General features: G+C 39.6%; 2 protein-coding genes across 4 annotated transcripts in view; one reads left to right on the top strand and one right to left on the bottom strand.

Moving 5' to 3' along the window:
• The window catches only part of LOC138033860 (potassium voltage-gated channel subfamily KQT member 1-like), a 29,317-nt gene extending 24,622 nt beyond the window's left edge, over nt 1-4,695 (top strand). For all 3 annotated transcript variants that reach the window (XM_068881721.1, XM_068881724.1, XM_068881723.1), the window contains 2 exons: nt 1,149-1,210; nt 1,795-4,695. In XM_068881721.1, the coding sequence (XP_068737822.1) occupies nt 1,149-1,210; nt 1,795-2,760 (1,028 nt within the window). In that variant the 3' untranslated portion in view covers nt 2,761-4,695. The remainder of the gene's footprint in view (nt 1-1,148; nt 1,211-1,794) is intronic.
• Nucleotides 4,696-5,061: 366 nt separating this feature from the next.
• LOC138033861 (endoplasmic reticulum-Golgi intermediate compartment protein 3-like) overlaps nt 5,062-23,844 on the bottom strand; it is a 19,764-nt gene continuing 981 nt past the window's right edge. Inside the window, exons 2-15 of the mRNA XM_068881725.1 lie at nt 22,564-22,634; nt 20,604-20,691; nt 20,359-20,399; nt 20,126-20,204; nt 18,942-18,982; nt 16,207-16,341; nt 14,336-14,477; nt 11,369-11,400; nt 10,917-11,013; nt 9,733-9,797; nt 8,837-8,915; nt 7,285-7,342; nt 6,399-6,454; nt 5,062-6,105 (exon numbers count right to left, since the gene is read on the bottom strand). Of these exons, the coding sequence (XP_068737826.1) occupies nt 6,026-6,105; nt 6,399-6,454; nt 7,285-7,342; nt 8,837-8,915; nt 9,733-9,797; nt 10,917-11,013; nt 11,369-11,400; nt 14,336-14,477; nt 16,207-16,341; nt 18,942-18,982; nt 20,126-20,204; nt 20,359-20,399; nt 20,604-20,691; nt 22,564-22,634 (1,064 nt within the window). The 3' untranslated portion in view covers nt 5,062-6,025. The remainder of the gene's footprint in view (nt 6,106-6,398; nt 6,455-7,284; nt 7,343-8,836; nt 8,916-9,732; nt 9,798-10,916; nt 11,014-11,368; nt 11,401-14,335; nt 14,478-16,206; nt 16,342-18,941; nt 18,983-20,125; nt 20,205-20,358; nt 20,400-20,603; nt 20,692-22,563; nt 22,635-23,844) is intronic.

Here is a 23,844-nt window from a genome sequence, read left to right as displayed (position 1 = left end):
GAAGTAAAAATAAAAATAGAGCTTAATTCCCTGAGGATTAGTTTGGTACACCATCATGGCCACCATTCCTTTTTTTCAGGTACACTAACATGGCCGCCGTGATGTCAAGTGAAAACATGTATACTAGGTCTAGACCTTATTCATAAATGGTGGTCACATTTATAATTCTTTTGTTCACGTGCAAATTAGCCTACCAAGCCTCATTTTAGAGCAAGAATTCTTTTCAATTCACTGTATGGTATCGAGGCTTGGTAGGCTAATTTGCACCTGGACAAAAGAATTATAAATTGAGCTCCATTTATGAATAAGGTCTATGCAACGACATTTTTACAGATGAAGCGATCATTTCAGACGAGTTCTTAAATAAGATTGGTCGTGCACGATTGACCATTCTCAATCTCATGGGTATTATGGGTATTAATTTCTCACGAAAGACTTGTGATTGGCTGGAAAGATCTGGTTTCACGTGAAAATGAATCTAAGAATAACTCGGTCTGTAAAAACGCTGTTGCACAAATACAATGAAGTTGTACGCTCCCTAGGTATGGGTTTCTAACGAAGTTATGGCTGAGGGCCGCTTTACACGAGCCCGAGTTGGACGCCGAGCCGGGTTAGTTCAGCCTCGAATCATACGTTTACACGAACCCGGGCTGGGTGAGGGTTGGGTCATCTCGGCTGCACCCGGGTCAGTTTCTTTTTTGCTCGGTTGAAAAATTTGTAGTAACGTTATCAGCCAGTTGATCAATGTTTCGAAATAAGATGTTCAGTCATCAAGTGATTCCACTGCCAAGTTGACGTTCTTTTTCCACACGCTCTTCATGCCCATTCGCCACCGCCATTTTGCTGCAGGCTGCGCATGAGCAAGAAAGCTGAGCCGCAAAAAGAGTGACGTTCAAACGATCCCGGGTCAGATGGGCCACTGTTTACATGAAGAAGTTGAAGAAATTTCAACCCTTCTAGCCGGGTCAACCCGAGTCTCGAGAAGGGTTACCCGGCTAGACTACTGTTTTCATGTAAACGCTTATAAGCATTTGACTTCAAAAGGGTTACCCGCCGCGGTGATTCAACCCGGGGTCGTGTAAAGAGGCCCTATTGGCTAAGGCATGAAACAAAAGCTGACATCAGTGGCCTATTTTCATTGTTTTCAGTTGACGGCGAGTCTCTGGAAAAAGCAGGAATAAGCAGTCGGCTTGCCCGAGTCGAACAACAGGTAAAAGAAAGAGAATTTAAACTTTTGGTCGTGGCCAAGAGCAAACGGCAAGACGACAGGCAGCGGCTTTTTGGAAACCACGAAATTGCTGTTTTAGGTCAAAACTGGGTAAAAATCTAAATTAGTACTATAGCCCAAACGTACAACGTTCCTGACAACCCACTGACAAGATATGAAACATATGCATGGTACAAAGAGCTATTCGTATTTCATTTTTGACGACTTTCTGAAGACACCGTCTCCAAACTTTAACAAAAAAAAAAAAGCCAGTTTTTTCAAGTTCAATCCATTTCCATCCTCTTCACCCTCAGCAGCAAACAATAAAAAACAGCTTCAGTGAACCTCAATGGTTATTGACAACAAAACAACAGCATCCTTTTTTGGTCTTATTTGATGCACAGACGTCTTTAGTGTTTTGGAGTTTGACTAAAATAGTTTTGGCCAGCTGCCATTTCAGCCTGACATTCGCCAGTGGGCTGAGATTGTAAAGCGACTGCACGAAATTAAATAACCCACAACCAAAGAAATCGTGAAGCAAGTTTGACTTCCATTGGAAAATCTTTTTATTGCATTTTTATTTCCAGGTAAATTCAATGGACTCCAAGCTAGAGACGGTGATGCAGATTCTACAGAATATGCAAAACACACGATGTTGTCCTTCGGGAGGAAGCAACTCGTACGACCTGTTCCGAGGACATGCCGACGGTGTGTCGTCAAGGCGTTCTTCAGTGTCACGGGCACATTCGGATCCATTGGACGTTCGAGCGCAGATAAGCGTTACTTCCCACGCGACGGACAGTTCAGACATTCCGTTCGTGACACTAAGCGACCCTGAATCGGGGCAAAGTTCGTTATCTGTCTATGATCGGTCTCAAAGCTCACCGCCAGTTTCTCAAAGCTCAATGTACGGGAGCTTGTCTAGTGGAGATCGCCAGAGTATTAACCAATTAGATGGCTTGCCCGTCGGTGACGTAGGTACGAACTCGGCTTTGTCACGTGTTCTTGTCCCTGATCGGAGACAACTGTCGGACGTGACAGAGGAAAGTTTAACTGGTTCAAAGGAGACAGTTGGTGGATTGACACCCCCCGGACCAATATCTCAACAGAATTCTACGGCATCTGAAAGTGATCCGTCTTCGGGGGGAGCTGAATCTGAAGCTTACTCGCTACCAGTTGATTCCGGGCTTGAGCGGGCAGATACGGAAGTTGTTTGGCAAAAACAAGAACCTGAATCGTTATCACCTCGCAGAAGACGAAGTCAGTTGAGCTTAAACGAAGCAAAGCTAACGGACGATGAAGCAACTTCGGAGCAAAGTTTTTTGTTGGACGAACAGAAAATTGCCATGCGTTATACGGGGACGCCAGAATGGAAAAAACCCGCTAGTGGACAGTGGAGCACTTCACAGAGTGGCTCTGTAGTGTCTTCGAATGAGAACCTTTCCTCTCGAGGGCCGGAAACGGGGTATGACGACGAGTCAGTCAGATCTAGGCAGACTAGGCTGTCTGCCAAACGACGCCCCCTAGTGAAATCGAACCCCGTGGACGCGTAGAAATGAGTGAAAATGCGTCCAAGAAAATGGCCAGGGAAACGCGCGTTTTCGCTTCGTTATTACACAACTGAAGAACAAGTTTCGTGGAGAAAAAGCAGGAGTGGTGTTGTTAACAGGTTTAAACAATATTTCTCTTTCCACGATGGTGGACGACTCAGTGGTATTGTCGTGGTAGGCGGTTTCTTCGTGCTGGTAACGAATTGAGGAAAAAGCTTGCGAAGTCTTAATGTTTTTTAACTATCGTATTGTCTGTGCTGCGCTTCGCTTGAACTAACGTGCTTCACTGCACAAGTTCTTTTCAGCACAGCTGCCACGTTGTGGGTTACGGTCTCAGTCTTATAATACTTCCATGGGATTTAGAGTTGCTTTCTCTGGCAAAAAGATACGGTGAAGAGTTTAATATATAATGATCTTCTTTTTACAAGCAACAAGTTGTGCGCTGTCAGTTTGTCTTCCATGGTAAAGTGCTGGTCACTCCTGGAAAGTTATTCTTTTCTCGTGCTCTGGGGCTCAGATTTTTCGGTAGCTGTGCACAAAAGAATCTTGAAAGAGAGAATTGTTTACTACGAGCCACAGATGTTAGCATAACGTTAAAGTGGACTCTTATAACAACGATAATGCTCTTGTCTCGATACTTCTGGAAAAACTGCATCCTCGGCGATAGCCGGGAAATTTAAATACATTAACCTTGTCAAGGGCACTGTTAGCCAAAGCGTTATCTGTGCTACGAAGACATTTGTTTTGAACAGATCTGGGCCGCTCTCGAGGTAAAAGTGCACTAAGCCCTAATTTTTTTCGCTTGAAAAGAATTAGTTTCTTAGTAAATCTGCACAAAAAATGATTTGACAAAATCCTTTAATTTCTGTCACGTAAATCTGGGGAAAGTTTGATGCATGACCGAGCACTTGGGGTCACGATTCACTTTCTCGTTTGACGTTACAGGTAAAAACTGCAGTGCAAAAATTATTTGTAAACAATAATACGAAGCAGTTTGTAACGTCAAATGAAGAATAGTCTCTCCCTATTTTCCAGCTTGGAAGTGAACTTATCTTTTGACATATGTTTTGATACTTCTAGCGGCAGTTGTTTAAAGGCCTGACAACTGTATCCAGTGGATAAGTCGCAATCCGACAGTTCCAATCTGTGTAAAGATTTTATTTGCTCACTGAACCGTGAATATGATAACTCTAAGCACATTTGAGTAAGGCGTGTGTGTACAAAGCTTTGGCCAACATTTAGCGTAAAGTATATTTCGTACTCTGGATAAAGACTTTCTCAGGCACTTGAACAACTGACTTAACGTTAGATTGAATTAGGTAAAGAGTGTTGTTACGCCGTGGGTGGGGTCCCCAGCGCAGTCACACATGTGTCTATTTTTAGAATACCCGTTCCCGCGAAAAACATGGTAGAAGCAGTCACGCGTGACATGGCTTCTTCTGATTGGTTGAAATTGGCGGCCCTTTGTTTCGGGCGCAAAGTGTATCCGTGCTCGGGCAAGACCGCAAAGTGATAGATAAACACTCGTATCTAATTCACTCTTGGTTAGCGCTCATTTTCTCAGAAAGAAGGAACACTTTTTAAGTGAAAACTCGTGTTCGTGTTTGAGTGAGTAAGGGGTTCTCCATTGACAAGTTAAGTCTTCTGGCGTTGGAGTAAAATTCGTCACTGTCACTCCCCCCACCCCCGAAAGGGTTTTAACCTTAAAAAGGTTAAATTCCCTGGGTGTAGTAATCGGTGCATTTGGTTGTTCTTGGCAAAGACTCGCCGATTACGCCCAAGGTGTTAAATTAAAAAAGTAAAAGTTTGCCATTTAATCCATATCGATGAGTTGCGCACAGAAGTATTTTTGTAGTTTCCTAAAGAAATTTAACTGAAGAGCGGATGTTTAGAGCAAGCCCTGAAACGAGAAATAAAGTTAATGGAAGTGTTTTTCGAGTTGCATAGTACTTGTACTGACAAACTCAACGATTTTGCTTGGACAGTAAATTTGTTTTGTCTTGTTCCCACGCTAATATCAACACAAAGTTCAAAAAGGTCCTCCTTGATACCTAAAATCTATCTCCACCGATGAACAAAACCTCGCGTCCAAAAAATTAGGGTAGTGTTCTCCTTTGTTGATCGCAATAATTCAAGTTAGTTTTGCGATGAATACACCGAAGTCCCCGGATTTCTCTTTGCGTGTCTCCTCGTGTCTGCTACTTGTGTATTCCACGCGTATGAGGAAAAAATACTCCGGGAGGAAAAGTCCCCGAATTAAAAACTGCCTTGCTGCTTATTGAGAGAGGAAATTTCAACACAGACTCCAGATCTGAACACGTTTATTTTGAAAGAATTTACAAATTGCTATGGATGACAGTAAAAGTGTCGATAAAACGGCGAATAACCGCTGTGTACTTGGCCTCTTAATTTATTTCATTTTATAAAAGTTAAGATGAGCACCGAAAGTTCTACTTCTAGAACGTAGCCTGTTCCAGGCTCTCAGATAGTGGAGGCGAGGGAACGAGAACGAGCCAAAGAAATCGAGCGGGGTCTGGGTCTTCCGCCCCTCCCCCCCAGGCCCCGCTCGATTTCTTTGGCTCGTTCTCGTTCCTTCGCCTCCACTATCTGAAAGCCTGGAACAGGCTACTGGAACGCAGCTCTCGTAACGTATAATGTGATTGGATCGATACCCAAAAGACTAAACAATTGAAACAATGACTTGGACTTAAACAATAGAAGCTGTTTACAATACCCAAACAATTGCAGGTTACGAGAGCTGCTACGTTGCTGCTTTGTTTTCAGCTTGGGTATCAAGCCAATCAAATTCTACGTTACGAGAGCTGCTACACTACAGTCTAGAACATGAACTACAAGGAAGTTGTATTGGTGTTGGTACACGAGAGATTTCGCGTTTTGCCAAAAACCAAAAAGAAACATGTTTGTTATGACATTTAGCAACTTCTTAAAAGTGTGAACAAACGAACTTAAAAGCCACTGTGACGAGTGGAAGCCTCCCGTTTTGCCATTTCACGTAAACGCGATATTCCGCATTGCGTTTGCGTGAAACGGAACCGAAATTTCGTTTTTTCCTTGAGAACAGAATTCACTTGATCTTTGTGGCAAACAGGAGGAAAAAAAGCTTCTTTCATTTTTGACAAAACGCAAATTTCAACCAGACGTTTGCTGCTTGCCTTCCTCTATTTGTTTTTTCTGTCACGCATTCCTTACGTCACGTCATTTGTCACCTTAGACGGCGTTACAGAAAATTGATTGATTGATTAATTAATTAGGTCGCTTTTCCCAAGTCTATTTTCTTCTGAAGTGCTTTAGATGAATGATAAATCATGGAATCTATGAGTCCAGCAACTGAAACAAATGGAAATTATCCATATTAGTTAAATATTATTGGTGTAATTAAAAAATGTCGAGTTTAAGTTCACGTTCACGTTGCAACCAGGCAGGTTCACAATCAGACATTGTTTGACGCCTCTGGTTTGAAACAATTTGAATGTAGCATCAAATGCTACGAACACATTACATCAAAAGTACTGAACCACGTAAAAAACGCAGAAGAAGTCACTTCATGCGAGAGAAATCCTCGAGTTTCACGCTTATTTCGTACGCTGACAAACAAAACGTAAGTACCAGTTGAAACCTACCGGTAAAAATACCGCCAACGATCGCACAAAGACCCGTAAGGAAATGCATGAAGGATCTGAAATTCAAAGAAAAGACAAATAATTTCGCTTTTGTTATGCCTTGTTCTTACACGTGTTTAGGAAAAAACTAAGAGTGGCGAAAAAGATCTTATTTGCATTTCCGATCAAAAAAATTCTACAGAGACCGCTGGGCAATGAAAGGCAACCTGTTGAGGATCACAAAGGGACGGCGATCGAAGAAGGTCACGCAGTCACAAGTTGATTTCAGCAGGCTCATTAACAGATTTTCTGGCCAGCTGTATAAACGCCAACGCCATTTGCTAAGCCAATCAGAAGCAAAAACAATCACGGCCTGCTTTCTACCGCTTTTTCCCACGCAAGGAGACGGCACCACGTATGAACGTCTAGTCCTGATTGGTTTATTTCACTTTCTGGGTCTGTTGCCACTATCCGAACGAACTATAAAGGTTTTGTTTTTTCGATAAACAGATGGCAACAAAGCTATATACTATGTACTGTGATAATAATAATAATAATAATAATAATAATAATAATAATAATGACGATGATGATGATGATAATAATAATAATAATATATAATATATAATATATAATATATACTGTGAAGTCGTTCCTACAATAGGAAGATATTTGTGGAAATGAAAAAGGTCTCCAAACGAATAGATGTGCGGTAAAAACACGCTCCTAGGAGATTCCCTGTTGTTTTGGGACACGCAAATAGGGCAAAGAAATATGACAAAAAAAACATTTCCTCCGAAAGGCGAGACGGAACCGAAGTCGAAACCTCAACCAGCATATCGAACTGATTTACGGATCACAATCGCAACACAAAGCACTGTCCCGCCTTGAAACACGCTTAGCTTACCTTCTGTTTTCCGTATACTGAACAACCATTGGAGAAAATTCGTACAGAACAAAAACACCTGAAAAAGGGAGAGAAAATATAAGAACAATGTCGGACTAACAAGCCATCTCTTTCATGGCAATCGACATTTGGGAAGATCTTCCATCTTCACTTAAAAATAAAAAGTGTAGTTTCGTTTCCCAAAGACGTTAAACGTTACCTGTTGTCAAAACAAGAAACGAAACGGTCTCTTTTACCTTCAATTTCGTTGTCGAAATTAGTTCTTTTGTTTTCACTTGCTATTCTTTTTGGAACCTTATATGTAAGGGGAAGCTAACTAGAAAACCAATTAGGTTAACTTAGCTCCCAGCTCGAACTTTCTTTTAACCTTATTACTGGGTTGCCAAACCCAGTCGGAATCTGGGTTTCATTTGGTGGTTTTTTTTTCAGTGTTGTAATGTCCTTCATTGTATTTTCTTCTCGAGCTAATAAAAGATTATCATTAGGATGATGATGATGATGATGATAATGATTATCATCATCTTCGTGAAGATCAAACAAGCGAGGGCACACAAAATTACCTATCACGAGGAGACGTGATAAGTTTGCGCGCACGCGTCTTCCCCGATCGCTTCACTATCATTTCCAAGAATAAGGGGGCAGGCAGATCGCAGAGGAAAGACGAGTAACGAGACTAAGGCATAGTTCTAGTTTTAAGAATTGACTGTTTCAGGTTGGTAAAGGAAAACCGTTCTCAATTTTGGTTTCTTAATGTTTCCATCCGGCAACAAATCAAGTCGAAAATCATGAATGAGTGTATTCGCATGTTTGCAAATATGTCAGGAGCTGGTTCCACCTCTCGATGACGATCGCGGAAAAGCCCTGTGATGACTTTTTTGAGCCACGGGCAAAAACCGGAAGTGAACATTTCGCACCCTAGTCCCGTAGTTTCTCTAAGATTTTAAACTGAGCGTCTCTAACAGAGAAAAGATACCCAGCTAGGTCACTGAGGTAGCATCAAAACAAGTTAAAATGAAAAACAGCGCTTTTTCCGGTTGTAATTCATGGTTCAGAAACGTGTCGTGCATTTAAGCTTCCTATATGTCATGTTATGTGAAGTTCCATCTCCTAGGGAGGTAGAAGGTCATGTGATACATCATGTGATACATCACATGATAGTCTTCGAGCAGAAGCACGTGGTGGAGCTCCCAGTTGAGTTCCCTTCCACGAAGAATGCCATTTGTAGAGCCTGTCTACGTTATGCCCAAAGGACATCTCGGCCCTCGCAGTAACAACTGACAACGCTATTTGACCGCCAGCCGTTGATCCCTAAAATGAATTCTTCCGCCTGACCCATCTGCTATTTCACCGGTGCTAGATATGATATCCTAATTGCTGAAGAATAGCTGACATCTCCCCTGCTGCCAGGAGGCCAACCTCTTGTATTTGAAGGAAAACCGCGTTTCAAGCAATGGTAGGAAAAAACTTAATCTGATCGGCCTGCGTGAGATGGTTTGGTCAAACAGAACACGACGTGGTCGTTGCAATATAGCAGCGGCGCAGCATTACTGACCTGGGAGACCGTGTTCACCCGAGACTTGACGCACAACTCTCTTATGCTTCGTCACTGAAAATTGATTAGTGTTTACAACCTGCGTAATTAACCAATAAATATGAAGATATTAGCATAGGGAGTTTATTTCGGAACTCATGAAAATCTGATCAAGCTGTTTGCATACCATTCCGGGATACATAAATTGCACGGGAATTAAAACAACAAAAGTACCTTCGATACCCCTCCCACCCAACTCTTAAGTCTTAAGTTACCTTCCCCTCCCTGCTGCGAAGGCAAACAGAAGAATACCAGCGCTCGGGGGGAACAGGACTGAAAATATATCAGAGAGAGAACGCAACCTACCCTTGTAACTCTTTTGTGATTGCATTTTTTTTATTTTTTTGTAATTTGTAATTTGTTTACCCACGGAACACTCAGGAGCTCGTTCAACATGTATCTGTGATTCCGGATACAAACTCAGCCCACACATGACGCCGGGACCTGGAATGGAACCCGGGTCACACCGGTGGGAGGCCAGTGCTCTCACCACTACGCCACCTCTGCTTCCCCTCCCCTATTTTACGATTAATAGAGAGAGTAAGCATGGCGTTTACGTGAAGCGGTAAAACTCGAAACGGCGGGGTGCTGCTTGTCACAGAAGCATGAAAATTATGTTATTCTCTCTTTTGAAAAGTTACTTGATACCTGCTGCCAACACGCAAGAAATGAGCTCATATCAAACGAGTTTCTTCCATTTTTGGCAAAACGCAAATTTTAGTACGACGTTTGCCGTTTGCTTGATGCTTAATCTCTCAAATACTTTGAATTTGACTCTAACTCAGAGAGAAAGGGGCAGAAAACCGAGTTGTACTGAGTTTTGAGTACGAGAACATTTCGGAAAACTTCGTACTCACCTCGCCATTCAACTTGCGGTATGTCGTTGGAACAATCTTTACAAAATATTGGTACATAAGTCCACCTAAAAATAATTCAATGGAAGTATTAATAACGAACAACCTCCTATCTTAATGAGTTTGAAAAATATTGTCCCACAAACAGCGAGACGAATACAGTAGTCATGTAACCATGCCGACAACATTTCCGCGATTGTTTGGAGTTTGCAATGCTGCGCCTCGCAATTTTCATTAAAAATCGCGGACAATCAGAGGCCAAAGACTTGCTCGCTCGCGTTTTCCCGCACTTTTGCACCGGCTGCATCTATTTCATTTGCGTTGCGATTGGATCATTTGATTTCCTACGATTACCGTGATTGGTCAAGGAAGTTGCTCTAGTTTAACGGTTTTCATGTACTAATAAGGAGCCTCGAACCAGTTTCGACGATTCCAAGTGACGCTCTTATTAGAAGGGTCGGCACCACGACGTTGTATCATGTATTGGCAATATTGTGGTACCAAATGAAACACAAATTATTGCTGAACAAGATATAGTCATTATTGTGACATCATATGTCACCGTGGCAACGGGCAAGCCCCGCAAAAACACCCTTTATTTTGTCTTTAGTTGCTTTTTCTCAAAAAACGAACTCGGTGACCCCCATTTGTTATTTTTGACAAGTAATCAGAGGGGCATGATGACTTTCTGCAAAGTTTTAAAAAATTCTGTTAAGTGGATTCAGAGCCACCTCAATTTTGTGATTTTTTTAAGGTAGCTCTAAATCCTTTACACAGAATTTTTTTAAAACTATGCCGAAAGTTTCATCGTGGCCTTCTTATCACTTTTCAGCAATAAAAAAGGGGGATCACCGAGTTCGTTTGTGAGATATAAGCAACTAAATCCAAAATATTGGGTGTTTTTGCTGGGCTTTCCCGTTGTCAAGGTAACTTATTACATCACAATAATGATCACATCTTGTTTGGAAATAATCGGTGTTTCATATGGTACCATAACATTGCTGTTATGTAATACAGTGTTGTAGCGTTATTGTACATCTTGGTAAGCTATATTTGGCGCGTCATAGGATACCACAGCCATTCCGTGAGACGAGGTTGTAGAGTCGCGGCATTCTAATAGGACATTCTTGAAATTGCTGAAACTGGTTTGTGCCACCTTGAAATCTTTGAGATATATATATACTCACTATCTTGAGCAGCTACAAATGTATCGTCCAGAGGATGTTTAATTCCAGGGTATTCATGGCCAAATGACAAATGACGGATATGATGGGTTAGGTTAAACTGCAAAGAAAGTAACAAGATAGGTGAACATCCCCTTCTATTCACCAAATTCATTTTTACATGAAAACCACTCTAACAGTTCTACGCATGGCACAAAGCCTGAAAACGAGCCTTTCTGTCCATCTCTCTGCGCAGCCTCACTGCTAAGATGTACGTGGCTGTGTCACTGGACATTGAAGAATGTTTTCACATTCACGGTTACAAAGGCTATATCATGATGAATTTCGTGTGAAAGCCATGTGCCCTAATTTTTTTCGTATTTGAATTTCAGGAAAGGCTGATCTAAATTTTTTACATCAAGTAGAAAGTAGCACAAGCTGTCCTCTGCTTTACGCAAAAAAGGCATTCAACTCACCTGAGTGGAACCAAAAGGTTGCAAATCATGCACTGTTGAATAAGAAACAAAAAAAAATATATCTGATTACAACCTTCAATCACAATGTCACACATTCACGATAAATACAAACTCAATGGAAGCTGACCTTAACCAGTTTATGTCAATGAAGTTAGTTTCAAAATTGTGCAAGAACAAGTGAACAGTTGCATGGTTCAGGAGAATTGTTTGGTTGGTTTCCGGTTAAAAACAAATGACCTTGGGGCTTGACACTGCTTCAATACCAAGTAACATCAGTTGAGAGAAACTGTAATTTCAGTTGAGGAATTCAGTGGGTTTCTTACTTAAAGACTGAACCTTTTAACCCTTAAGATATTTTTAGTAGGAACAAGATGGCAACTTAGGGAAGATAATTACATTAACTAACATTACTTTCATTATATAATGGGCTACACTGAAACACAAAGAGCCCTTCCATTTGGCAGCCAAGAAAGCTCTCTTTGGCACATTAAAAGGACGTAGTTTTTGAGTGCACAACAACAGGTGATATCAATAACTGTGCACAGAAGCTCATGACCTTAAAGCGTTTAATTCTGGTTCAGAGCTGGGTTTTTTGTTGGTTTAAAAATATCCTCATTTGGAGGTACCATAGCTCGTGCATTTTCCCGAGTGTGCAGGTTTGATCTTACTTTTGTCCATATTTGGGCATAAGATTGAAATGGTGTCCTAAAATCCCACACTCGCTTCAGACCTTTTGCTTGATGACAACACTTTCGACCAGTGCCAAAATACAACTGTTTTGCAGTCTACCTTTTGTATATCACACATTAAGATTCTTTGATGTGCTAATCAGAAATGTGTGTGCATCAGTTTGTTCTTAAGCAGTGCACGGAATGCCCTGCGGCCAAAAGAAAAAGGCACAAAGTCACCTCTAAATCCACCCTCTTCTACCAAAAAAGGACTCTTCTACCAAAAAAAGACTCTTCTACCAAAAAAGGACTCTTCTACCAAAAAAGTTTTTAAAACTTCACACAAATTGTGAAACTTGATGAAATGCATACTGAGCATACTTACTGAGCCTGCAAACTTTGCAGGCTCAGTATCCATTGCATCAAGAATTTCATTTCCATGGGTGACATCATAGATTTCCCACTGTCAGGGGTCATTGAGTAAAATGATGAATTTTAACCCAGTCTGAGCAGAACACTACAGTAGCTGTGATTTTAAATAAAATAATATTTAGTAAATAAAATTATGTCATTTAAGTAAAAATAAAATTGTCATTTTTAAGCATTTAAAGAGTGCAAGTGCCATTTTAAATTTAGAGTTAAATTATTATTATTATTAATTTTGTTGTGCACTATCATTATTTCCCTCACTTTTATTCATGTGATTTTAGGTTTAAAACAACTGCAACAAATTACTTACTATTGAGTTTTATTATATTTCCCCCTGAGCTTAACTTCAGAATGGCAACTGCAAAGTGCAAAACCGTTTCATGTTAGACCTCACTTATTCTTTTAAGCCTGCTGTCCATACATGTACATCCCGTGCAACCTTAGAAGGTGTTCTTTGCCAAAATCTGAAGCTGTCTTTATCAACCTACATTTCCATTCTATATATTAATTCTAATGGTAGAGAAACTATTATTAAATTACGCATAAAAAGTGTGCAAGTGTTTCTTTCAAGTTTAATTGGACAAAACATGACACCTGTGCAACAAGAAATTTAAAAACTCATTAATAATTCATGAGCCTAACAGCCTATCAAAACACCGATAAAACGTCACGTGTATGAGCTTTGTATCCTGATAAAACACTTCTCGTTAGTATTCTTTATATAAAGAATACTAATAAGGCATAGCTTGTTTTTCTTGTATGCTAATATTCACCTCTCACAATTTGAACCATTGTTTTGAGTCCTGAGGGACACGCTCTTTGTGGAATGTTTTTTAATCCGAACAAAAAACTTGCAGCACGTGTTTTATCGGGTCTAAAAACACTGCTGCTCATTTTTTTAAACATTACATAATCAAGCTGTCGCAAAATGGGCCAAACCCCCACAGATGGACATCTCCATTAAAAAATAGTATTTTTAAGGTCCAAAGTGTTATTACAGTCAAATTCAACATTTCTGATATTCAAACAATGTGCTGCAGACTCCCAACTGGGGATTATAATACTAATCACAATTCCAGGAAGTTACACAATCTTCAAGTACGATCAATTTGGGTAAATGTTCTAGATATTGCAAAAGGATCACGACTACCAAAACCAGTTATGGTTAAAACAGCTCATCCTAATAGACCCTGACCTACATTGTTAAGTTCTGCTCAGACGGAGCACTGTCATGCAAGCAGTGTTTTTAAAAATGTTTTATCAAAGTTTATGATAAGTATGCACAATTTATTCAGACCTCCTGTTTTCACATACAAAGTGAAATTAATGCTAAATACCAAGGTATGTATAAAAGAAGTCTTCTGCACAAAAATTTAATGTTTAATTTTGAAACTCATGGATCAAATAAAATGAGATGCAATTTTATTGTTTAATCTTATTCATTATTCAGATGGATCTACTGATTTATGTTTTAAGTTCTTGTATTAGACCGCAATTAGTCTCTAATTTGGGTGATGGATTTCAGGTGGGCAGGCGAAATACACGCCAAAGCACGAAATTGCAAGGAGACACAATGCAAGGGGAGCATGCATACATGTGTATTTAGCCACCCTACAATCCATTGCCAAAATTCGAGTCTAACCAGTATTATAAGTTTATTTTCTCTTTAATTTGCTATTACAAGTGAATTTTGTAGAACTTTCAATTTGTCATTTAAGTTATAATCATTGGTAGACAAGTTTATTTTTTTCTTAATTTCCTCTAAATTTTAAACATTTATAACAACATTAGTTTGGCATTTTGTGATGCTAAAAATATTAAATGACCCATAAATAATTCAAACAGGTTTGAAACTGCAATAAAATCTCACCATGGACATGATGTTGTTGAAAGCTTTTTCCTGGAGCAAAGTGAAAGTTTCCCGCAACCTTGTTTACTTCCAAATGTCCAGTCACTAAACAGCCTTCATTCTTCTGTGATTTTAGTTTGTCTTTCCAACCTTCTCTCACACACTGCAAAAAAGAATAATATCAGTGGCCCAATGCCGCTAAAAATCTGGCCTTCCCTAAAAACTATTTCCTAGTAAACCAAGTTCCTACATCATATGCAGGAGACTAGGAAAGGATCCTGAAAGCCTGTCCAAGTTTTAGTAATAGTAAGAATGATTATGATGATAATGTTGGATGATGGATAGGGGATGATCGATGGTGGATGATTGATGGTGATGATGATGAAGATGATGATGATGATACATGATGAGGAGGACGAAAAGGGTGAATGAGGATATTTATGTTCTGAAAATCTCAACCATAAGAGGGTTGATTTGCAGTAGTATCTGTGGCTCTGCACCTGTACATAGCTAAAGATACAATATTAAGGGGGCAGGGGGGGGAGGGGAGGGGGAGGGGTGGGCCACCTAACTACAGAAAGACAGTGGTTGCTTTATAGGAAGCTTTTTATTTAAGAGCCCTACGAAAAGGTTGTAAGGATGGTTCCTTGAAGTAACTTTGTCACTGGAAATCTGACATCACTTCAATCAGAAGGTGCATGCAACTAGTCCTGGCAGTCCTCTGCCATGTGTTACAGCGAAAAACATGTAAAAACTCTCAGGAAACGAAAGGAAGAGGTGGTTTTTTCTCAGGAAGGGAACCGTCCCCACATTTTTTGTAAACTGTACCATGGAATTTCTATTTTGAAAAGTGTGTCAAAGGAGGGCCTTATGATGTCATAATTTTTTTGAGAAATAACTTTTTTAAAATCCATGCCACAGATTTTGGGTTAGACTGTTCTCATACAGTTGCGTTAAAAATCAGTGAAAAACATAGTTAACTCGCTCAGTTTTTAGACATTTTCTGTTTTGGTCACGTGATTTACCAAATACAGTTGTGAGTTGAAGCAAAGAAAAAATGGTAACTGTAGAGTTTAAGGGACTCGAGAAATGATTATTCGAAGGGGTCCATAGCAAAAGTTTGGTTAAGAGCCACCCCCCCCCCCCCCTTAAGTATACTAAAATACACGCCCACCCTTCAACCACACAAATCATCTCTGTCTTAGTCAGAGATTATGTGGGATTTCACTATCCAGACTGACAAGAAGATGCCACACAACAGACCCGACATTGTAGTTGTTGAGAAGACCAACAAGATATGCCATATTAATTATGTAGCATGCCCAGGTGATTGCAGAATCGCTCTGAAGTAGAACGAAAGAGTCAACAAATACCGGGATTTAGCAATTGAGATCAAAAGCCTCTGGCACTTGAACAAAAGTTGTAATCACCCCGATTGTCATAGGGCACTGGGGAGTTTCACAGTCAAGCTGGAAAAGTATATGGCAGATATCCACATTCGGCTTATTAGACCCATACGATGCAGAAGACTGTTCTTTTCGATTGGGATCAGCATAGATCCTATGAAGAGTTCTGGAATGCTGAGGCGGCTTGAAGTTGCTTGTACCAGAACCTCCAGCAGAACATTGCTGCGATAGTGGTATTAATGATAATAATAATAGAGATAGAGATAGACTTCCTCTAATGTAAAAATTTGCAATATCAGCATTGAGCAGCATTTGGGAGAGGAGAAATAAACTCCTTGGTTAATTTTTAATCTGGGATTAGCGTTAATCGGCTTTTGAACAACCAGGCCCGGGGTTCCTGTCATACAAGGATTTTGTACAGTGTATTGATATGCACTACTGTAACAACAATACTTTGTTGCACAGTCAACACGTCTGTTATGGTACCTGTTTGATATTGTCAACTTCAGATAAAGCCCAGCCTTTTTTCCTGTAAGCTTCTCTAACGTCCTCACAATTGTTACAACAAGGCTGACCAGGTGTCTCTGCTCCATAACAAGATTCACATCTGCTGGGATCAAGCTGCAAAAAAACCCCACCAAATACATTTTTCAATTCTTTGTTTCAGGTAGGAAAAGGGAGGGGTTTAAGAATTTTCAAATTTTGCTTTTATGGACAATACGTTTAAATGGAAAAAAAAGAACGACATGATCCAGTGTCATGACTGAAAACTTAGGCGAATTGTCCATTTAATCCCACTTCTCCCTCATCCTGACAATCAGATTGGTTTTTTAACACAGGAATGTAAATTAAGGAAAACAGATCGACAGGTGATTTTTTTTTCCTCAAGTAAAAGTAATGGTCATGTTAACCTTCTGATTGTCAATCCTCAGTTTCCTCAAATAAACCTGAGTCCCTCACCACCACCACCCCCCCCCCCCTCCCAAAAAAAAAAAAACAAAACAAAACAAAACAAAACAAAACGAATAAAACCAAACCACTGACTGGAAGTTTATTATGCTTTTATATTCATTTGATAACGGTAATGCAAAACTCTTGGATCATTCTAATGGTGCTATTGTAATTTGTACCATGTGCTATGTGGCATCACCATAATCAGTTCCTGCTGCTAGTTATAGCACTTTTGAAAGCCAAATGACACATACACTACATATATGTAAGAGTTTGGCTGGCAGTTTGAATTTGACCTGTAACAACTGTTCACCGGACAATGCATAGTTGGTTTCTTTGCAAGATACGTTAACACTTTATTAACCGATCATTGATTTAGAAATGATTAGTGAACTAAGTAATGTTAAAAGTTTTACAGAATGTTAACTTTAGCCAAAATTACCTCATCCAATTACAAACGTTTTCATGTATGCATGTGCTATTAAGCTTTGGTGTATAATTCATGGTTTCTTTTGCAAATGGGTCATTGACAAACACTGGCAATAATTCTTTGTTACAATAACAAACATTGCCAGAGTGTCAAGCCACTGTATTTTTTCAAGATTGGAAACTACGAGTCCTGAATAAGGGCTATCACCCCTTGTATCTCGCACATGGCTGGTGACTTGCTGTTGAGTACAACTGTATGTTTGCATTACATTGTTGCTTTTGAAATGTGGCTGCAGGGATCCATACTCATTTTTTATTGAAGTCGTCAGTCAGGCAAGTACGTCTTATGATATACTTGACTGGACAATTTTTGGGTTGCCCGGGCAAAAATGTGGACGTATAGAAAATGGTCGATAAATTAAATTACCAGGGTTGTCAATAAGATTTGAAGTAGGTGGAGAAATTGTGAAAGTAGACGGCACTGGGGGCCATAGGCCCCCGCATAGGCGAGGAATCTGGGGGCCGCCCAGGCCCCCAGCGGGGTACAGGGGCAGAGCCCCGTTGGGGGTCCAGGGGGCGAAGCCCCCGTAAGCAAAATGAGTTTGACTTATTGACATTGACAAAAATTGTCTTTCCTCAGAGTAATTATAACAAGTCTCACTTCCTGAAAAGAACATTATTTCCTCTATGTGGAAAACGAAGACAGTCCAGCCGTAATCCAGGCAGATTTGTCACCAATCTTTCTCTTCTGTCCATTCAACATAGCGGACAGCAGAATTGATCGCGTTGTTTTTCCGTACACGTGTTGAGTAAATTATAATAGAACTCGTTTAAAATCACCCAACAAGCAAAGAGGGGACAAAATATCACCAAAAACCCCTTTTATTGATGACTGCCTTGAGGATATATTGAATGTTTTCCAAAGTAGCCGGCTCCTTATTGGGGAGTAGCCGCCGGAGTTCGCCACTTGCCGGCTTCTAATGAAATCCCTGAATTACATGTAACTTGAGCATTCGCATTTTATTTTACACTCTCCTGAGAAATTATGAATTTTGACTCTGGAGTAATATGTTAATTTATTTGCACTGTGGGAACCTGATTTTCAGTGGTCCATACAAAACATACTTGAATGTAGAATTTGTACAAGTTACAATTCAATGACCCAAAGTTTCGACGCTCCTGTCTAGTGTCTTCCTTTTATATGCTACCAAGATTTTGTGTTTTTCCTGTTCATAAGCGGCAGGTTCTGCTCTGCTTGTTTTCTTTTTTGCCTGAGGTGGCGAAACAACTTGAAACTAACGCCACATTATGAGCTGAGACCACGAGTCAGTCTATTGCTCTTTGCTAAATGTCTTGCTAACAACCACGCCAGTGGTGAGATGCATGAACATTGAGCCTGCAATCATTTCATGGAAAATACCGCATGGTCAAAGATGGCCCCCAAACTTGAAATTCCATTGCTGAGGAAAGCTGCATCTTTATTCCTTATTTCCTGGAAGTTTCCATTGAACGAAAAGCAATCAGAACGAAAGTACATTCTATATTATGACATTTGATGGCATTCATGAAAAGGCATTAATTAAAACTTCACTTGTCCAATGGACAACCTTTGGAGTTATTACACTCGTCCGGACGGATTTTTACTCATCGGGGACAACCAGATGACTGCGAATCAATGTGGATCCCTGTGGCCATACAAGCTGCATCCTCACCTGATGCATGAATACTTGTAAAATTAATAAAGGCTAAAGTAGGTTTTTGTTACTAAAATGTAAATGTCACAATGTGCCCTAAGATTAAGGCACTAACATACCAGAATGTTGCATTTAAGAAACACAAACCTCAAGTAACTCTTTGGCCTCATGACTCTTATCACCTAAATCTGTTTAAAGATTAAAAATGTAACAAAGGGTTAACCCATTGATTCCTGGGGTAATTCCCATTGATGAGAAAAATCATCTGGCTTTAGACAGAGTAAAATACTCTGGTGTTAGATAGAGTAAAAAAGTCTGGCCGGTTTCGGCCGGTTTAGGCGTCGAGGAGTTAAATTAAGACCTGGTCAAACAGAACATGATAGCAGATGATAGTTAATAGTCTTTGATAGGTGAAACTCTTGACCTTCTTTTCAATCACTGTCATGGACAAACATTAACTACAATTGTACCATGTTCACTTTGAACATCTATCTTTGTGACACTGAAAGTTTTACCTGATTCACCACCCTGTTATTATTGAAAATAACAGTTAGCATTTTTGGTTCTTAATGTTTTCAAGCTGCTGGCCTGGCACTAAAAACCTGAGCAAACACTCCTCCTGCATTACTCAGCTAATAATAACGTAGTACAGAGTTGTCTGTACTCCAACTTATCCAAGGTGATATTCATCATCACAGTACTTGATCAAAATTTTGTGCACATTGTGAGTTCACAACAAATTTTGACCACCGTGATGATGAATATCGTTGTCGATAAGAGTACAGAGAACTTTGAACCAGTCATTTAATGTGTTTTTTACCATGTGACAATATTCAACGCCAAAGAAAATGTTTATTTCAGAGTGAGACCAAGATCATGACAGTAAGAAAGAGCAAGCATTGTCTATAACTTTTTTGCAATCTGATTGGTTTATTTCGCAAAGTGAGCATTGCTGGTTGGCTATTACAATAATTATTGTGTGACAGATTGATGCGAGCACTGGCTATTACAATTTCGTGACACATTGACGTTATCGACAATGGCACATTTGCCATTTAGATTGTGAGATTACAAGCCTCAGTGGTAAAAACTGTCATTGACCATCATGATAATTTATTTACCAACCATTTGACCCTATGGACGATAGTACTGTTAACGATAGTAGAGTTGAACTTTGCTCTCAAGTAAGCTCCGATCACAATAAAGAAAGGTGTTGCAAACAATGACAACAACCTTGCGATGGAAACAGATTTCAAACAAATGATCCAGACAGAACTTAAGATCTAAAATACAATAATTGCGATCTCAAAAAGATATAAACTTAAGCTGACCTCCTTTTTCTGCATCATCATCAATTGGATTTCCATCTAAATCCATTCTTTTTTTCAATATACTATGCATGACATCAATCTAAACAGTGAAATCAAAGACATCTCTTATAATTAATATTTTATCCTTTTTAACACAATTAACCTGAGTGTCTTAATACTAATTTAATAAGAAAGGAGCTCTAGGAAGGAGAAAACGACTTAACTGAATCAGAATAAATTTAATTTACAACTACCTGTTGTTCACCAGAAACATCCATTGCATCAATACTTAAATCTGAAAAAAGGGAGGAAAATTAACTACTGAAAAAATCAATTAAACACAGTCAACAAATTTGTTGACCTGGAATGGCTTTGTCTAGAGTGCTATCAATTTCTCTCTTTGATTTGTTTTAAATAACAAGTTTCCTCCTGTTCTTACGTACACTGTAAACAGCAAAACAAAACAAGCAATGCATCACAATCATCAAAACATACTTACAGACACAGGGTAATTTTGGAAAAAGAACATCTAGATTTATTCTAAGCTTTTGACCTCTTGATGTATCTACATAAAGTTCAGGTGTCACCTGAAACAAAGACACTAGACTTATCAACTGAATTCAAGGAGGAACTGAAGTGCTTTTAAACATAGTTGTTCAAAGTACAATTTTCATGACATTAGGTGTCATGGAATGACAGCACATAATAATGTTGAAATTGGAAAATGACATTGCTGAGCACACAGACTAGTGTCTCTTTGATTATGAAGAATCTAGTAAATGAACAACCTTGTTTCCCAGGAGTTTTTGCAGCTCAATCTACATGTAACTGGTGTTATGAAAGCATAGGTTCAAATCGTGCTGAGGGCTCTGATTTGACCTGTTGTCAACCATTATGCGCCGATCAACTTGAAACTTCAAAATCCCCCCCTCCCTCTGGGCAAAGCCCAGGCATTTGAACTTTTGAAGATTGGATCGTTCAAATTCCCACCCCCTCAGGCCAAAATGGTGTTCAAATGCTCTACCCTATCGTTGGATTTGTCTGTCATACCCTACTAAAGAACAATCGTCGTCTCCTCCTCCTGTCTTTAATAAAGACCTTTTGAAGACCTTTTTCGTAAGCCAATGACTCACAAATGCTGCATTTCTTCCTTTAATTAAACTCTTCCATCTCGTCCAAACACATGTTTTTTAACTGTTAGCAACTTCAGCGCCCCAAAAAAAATCATTTGACACTTCCGGTTCAATTTTCCCCACTCTATGCAGGCAAAGGTCAAATTCCCACTTCCCGCCCACAGAAGATAGTCAAATGCCCGGGGTTTGCCCGAGGGAGAGGGGGGAGGGGATGTTAAAGTTTCGATTTGATTGGTGCATTAGTGCCAGTAGCTTATCATCTGGTCATGGGGTCCTTCAATAAATTGAACTGCATCGTGAAGAGGGACAAGGAAGGGTTACATTTTTGCAAACGTTGGCCATGTAGCACTTATATTTCAACAGACTTGACTATTAGCGGGTAACATGAAGTGCTAGTTTTCTACCCATATGAACCATGTGAGCGTTATTAGCCCTACTAATGCATTGTGAAGAGTTGTATGCAAGACAGTAGTATTAATTACATGTCCTTTTCATCAAATCAATGTTTTGTTTTGAGCAGGAAAATGCTTATTGTTTCTGCCATCAGTCTAATGAACTGTCCCATGTTGTACGCAATTGAAGTGAAAGGTTGTAAAGAGGCAAAAACAATAATATTGCATCATATTTTCTCTATCATCATTGTCATCCAACCTGCTTAAGCTTTTGGCCACATTAACTTGTAGTAGTTTACTGCTAATTAGATTAAATTAAAAGACTCCAGCATATTCTTGGTTTTTTAGCATAATACTCTTAAAGGCAGGGTTGCCAGCGCAGGGGCTGCCAATAATAATTATTACTGTGTCACTGTAGACAAAACTACAGCTGCAATGGTAGCAATGTCCTATTCTTCACAAATTTTGTGGCTTTTTTATGTCCCACAGAGTTGCTAGTTGGCAAGGGCAGGTGAGAAGGGATTTCCTCCAGCTACTACAGTCTACAAACATGAACCGCGGCTCATTTCAGACAGACCCCCTTGCTGCTTCTTTCTTCACCATTCAGTTCCCTGCTGCTTAAAATTCAAATCAAAGTCCCGATGAGTGGTTGTCTATGAGGATTATTTTTAATTTTTAAAGCCCTTTAGCTGCAAGGACTTGAAAGTCTAATCATTTGAAATTTCAGATGTCACCACAAAGGCAGCACTTTCTCCTCAGTTATTTGTAGATTGCAAATGTTTGTCCAACTGAAATGAACTCACGACCCACCAACCAGTAATCTCATGCCCAACCAACTAAGGGCAAACCAGTCCAAAGTCTTACTCAAGAAATTAAAAATGAACAAATGTCACTTGCTAGAATATTAAAAAATTCAATGACTTCAACTCCTTACCTCTGTTGATAAATAGAAACTTAATTCTGATACAAATAGTATAAACATCAGAAAACCACTCACGAGGGTAACTGCAAGGATATTAATAAGGAATAGTATTTTTTACTTGACTACATCAACTTCATAATTTAAGTACGTGTAAAACAAACTATTCATCTTGAACACTGGATGGAATAAACTTTAAAGTAAGCTCTGAATGGGCACCTGCTATCCTAATCATGTTCGTGGCAGTTCAGTTCATTTTGAATATACCGGTACATTTAATATTAACAATAATAAAGTAATAAAAATTATTATTTGCCCCTCCTCGCAAACTGTTTTGCAAACAGTAGGAAAACAGCAAGAAAGACCCCATCCAAGTACATGTGATTGACGCAAAAATGATGTAGGTGTCCAATTACAGGTATCCAATTTAGAGTTGTTCAGATTGGATACCTGTAATATAATTGGACATCCACACGATCGCAAGCCAATTATGCAACAAAAAGGTGCACACAGCACCAATCAGATTCAAAAATTTTGTAATAGTTATGATTATTAAATTTACATTATATCAAGTGAAGCTATGATCCTCGCAGTTGTGAACGCAATTTTCGCGATAGCGTAGAAAGCCTGAAAATTTCAGGACTTCAACGGGGTTTGAACCCGTGACCTTGTGATACCCGTGCGAAGCTCTAACCAACTGAGCTATGAAGCCACTGACATTGGCAGCTGGTCACTTGCGGATTCTAATGTTCCTGTGAGGAATGAATCAACGATGAAATGATATATAAAATGCATCATATATGAACTGCGTCGCACCGATATCGCGAGGTCACAGGTTCAAACCCTGTTGAAGTCCTGAATTTTTCAGGCTTCTCTATGAAATTTCAAAAATTGCTTTCACAACTGCGAGGATCATAGCTTCACTTGATTTCTTATCTGCAGTTCATATATGATCCATGTCATATATCATTTCATCGTTAAAACTAATATACTTATGCACCTATCAATGTTAAGCCCCAGGAGAAGGAAGGGGGGAGGGGGGGAGGGGGGGGGTTTGACATTTTCTGAGAAAAAGAGTCAAGCTTCCCACCTCCTGGACAACATAATTGGCCAAAAGTATCAAAAGCCCTCACCCTGGGGCGAGTAAAGGTGGCCAAAATGATAGCCTTTAGACCTTTCTGCACACAATAAGAGTGCAATCTATGTACCACTCACCTTTCATTAAGCCATCTCTCAGGAACGCAGGAAGTTCCTTTGAATGCCTTCTGGGTATTTATCAAGATGGTGGAGTTATTT

Source organism: Montipora capricornis, chromosome 14 (assembly GCF_036669925.1).
Source record: "Montipora capricornis isolate CH-2021 chromosome 14, ASM3666992v2, whole genome shotgun sequence".
NCBI classification, from domain to species: domain Eukaryota; kingdom Metazoa; phylum Cnidaria; class Anthozoa; order Scleractinia; family Acroporidae; genus Montipora; species Montipora capricornis.
Note: the sequence above shows the minus strand (reverse complement) of the source record. Positions and strands in the feature narration are given on the sequence as shown.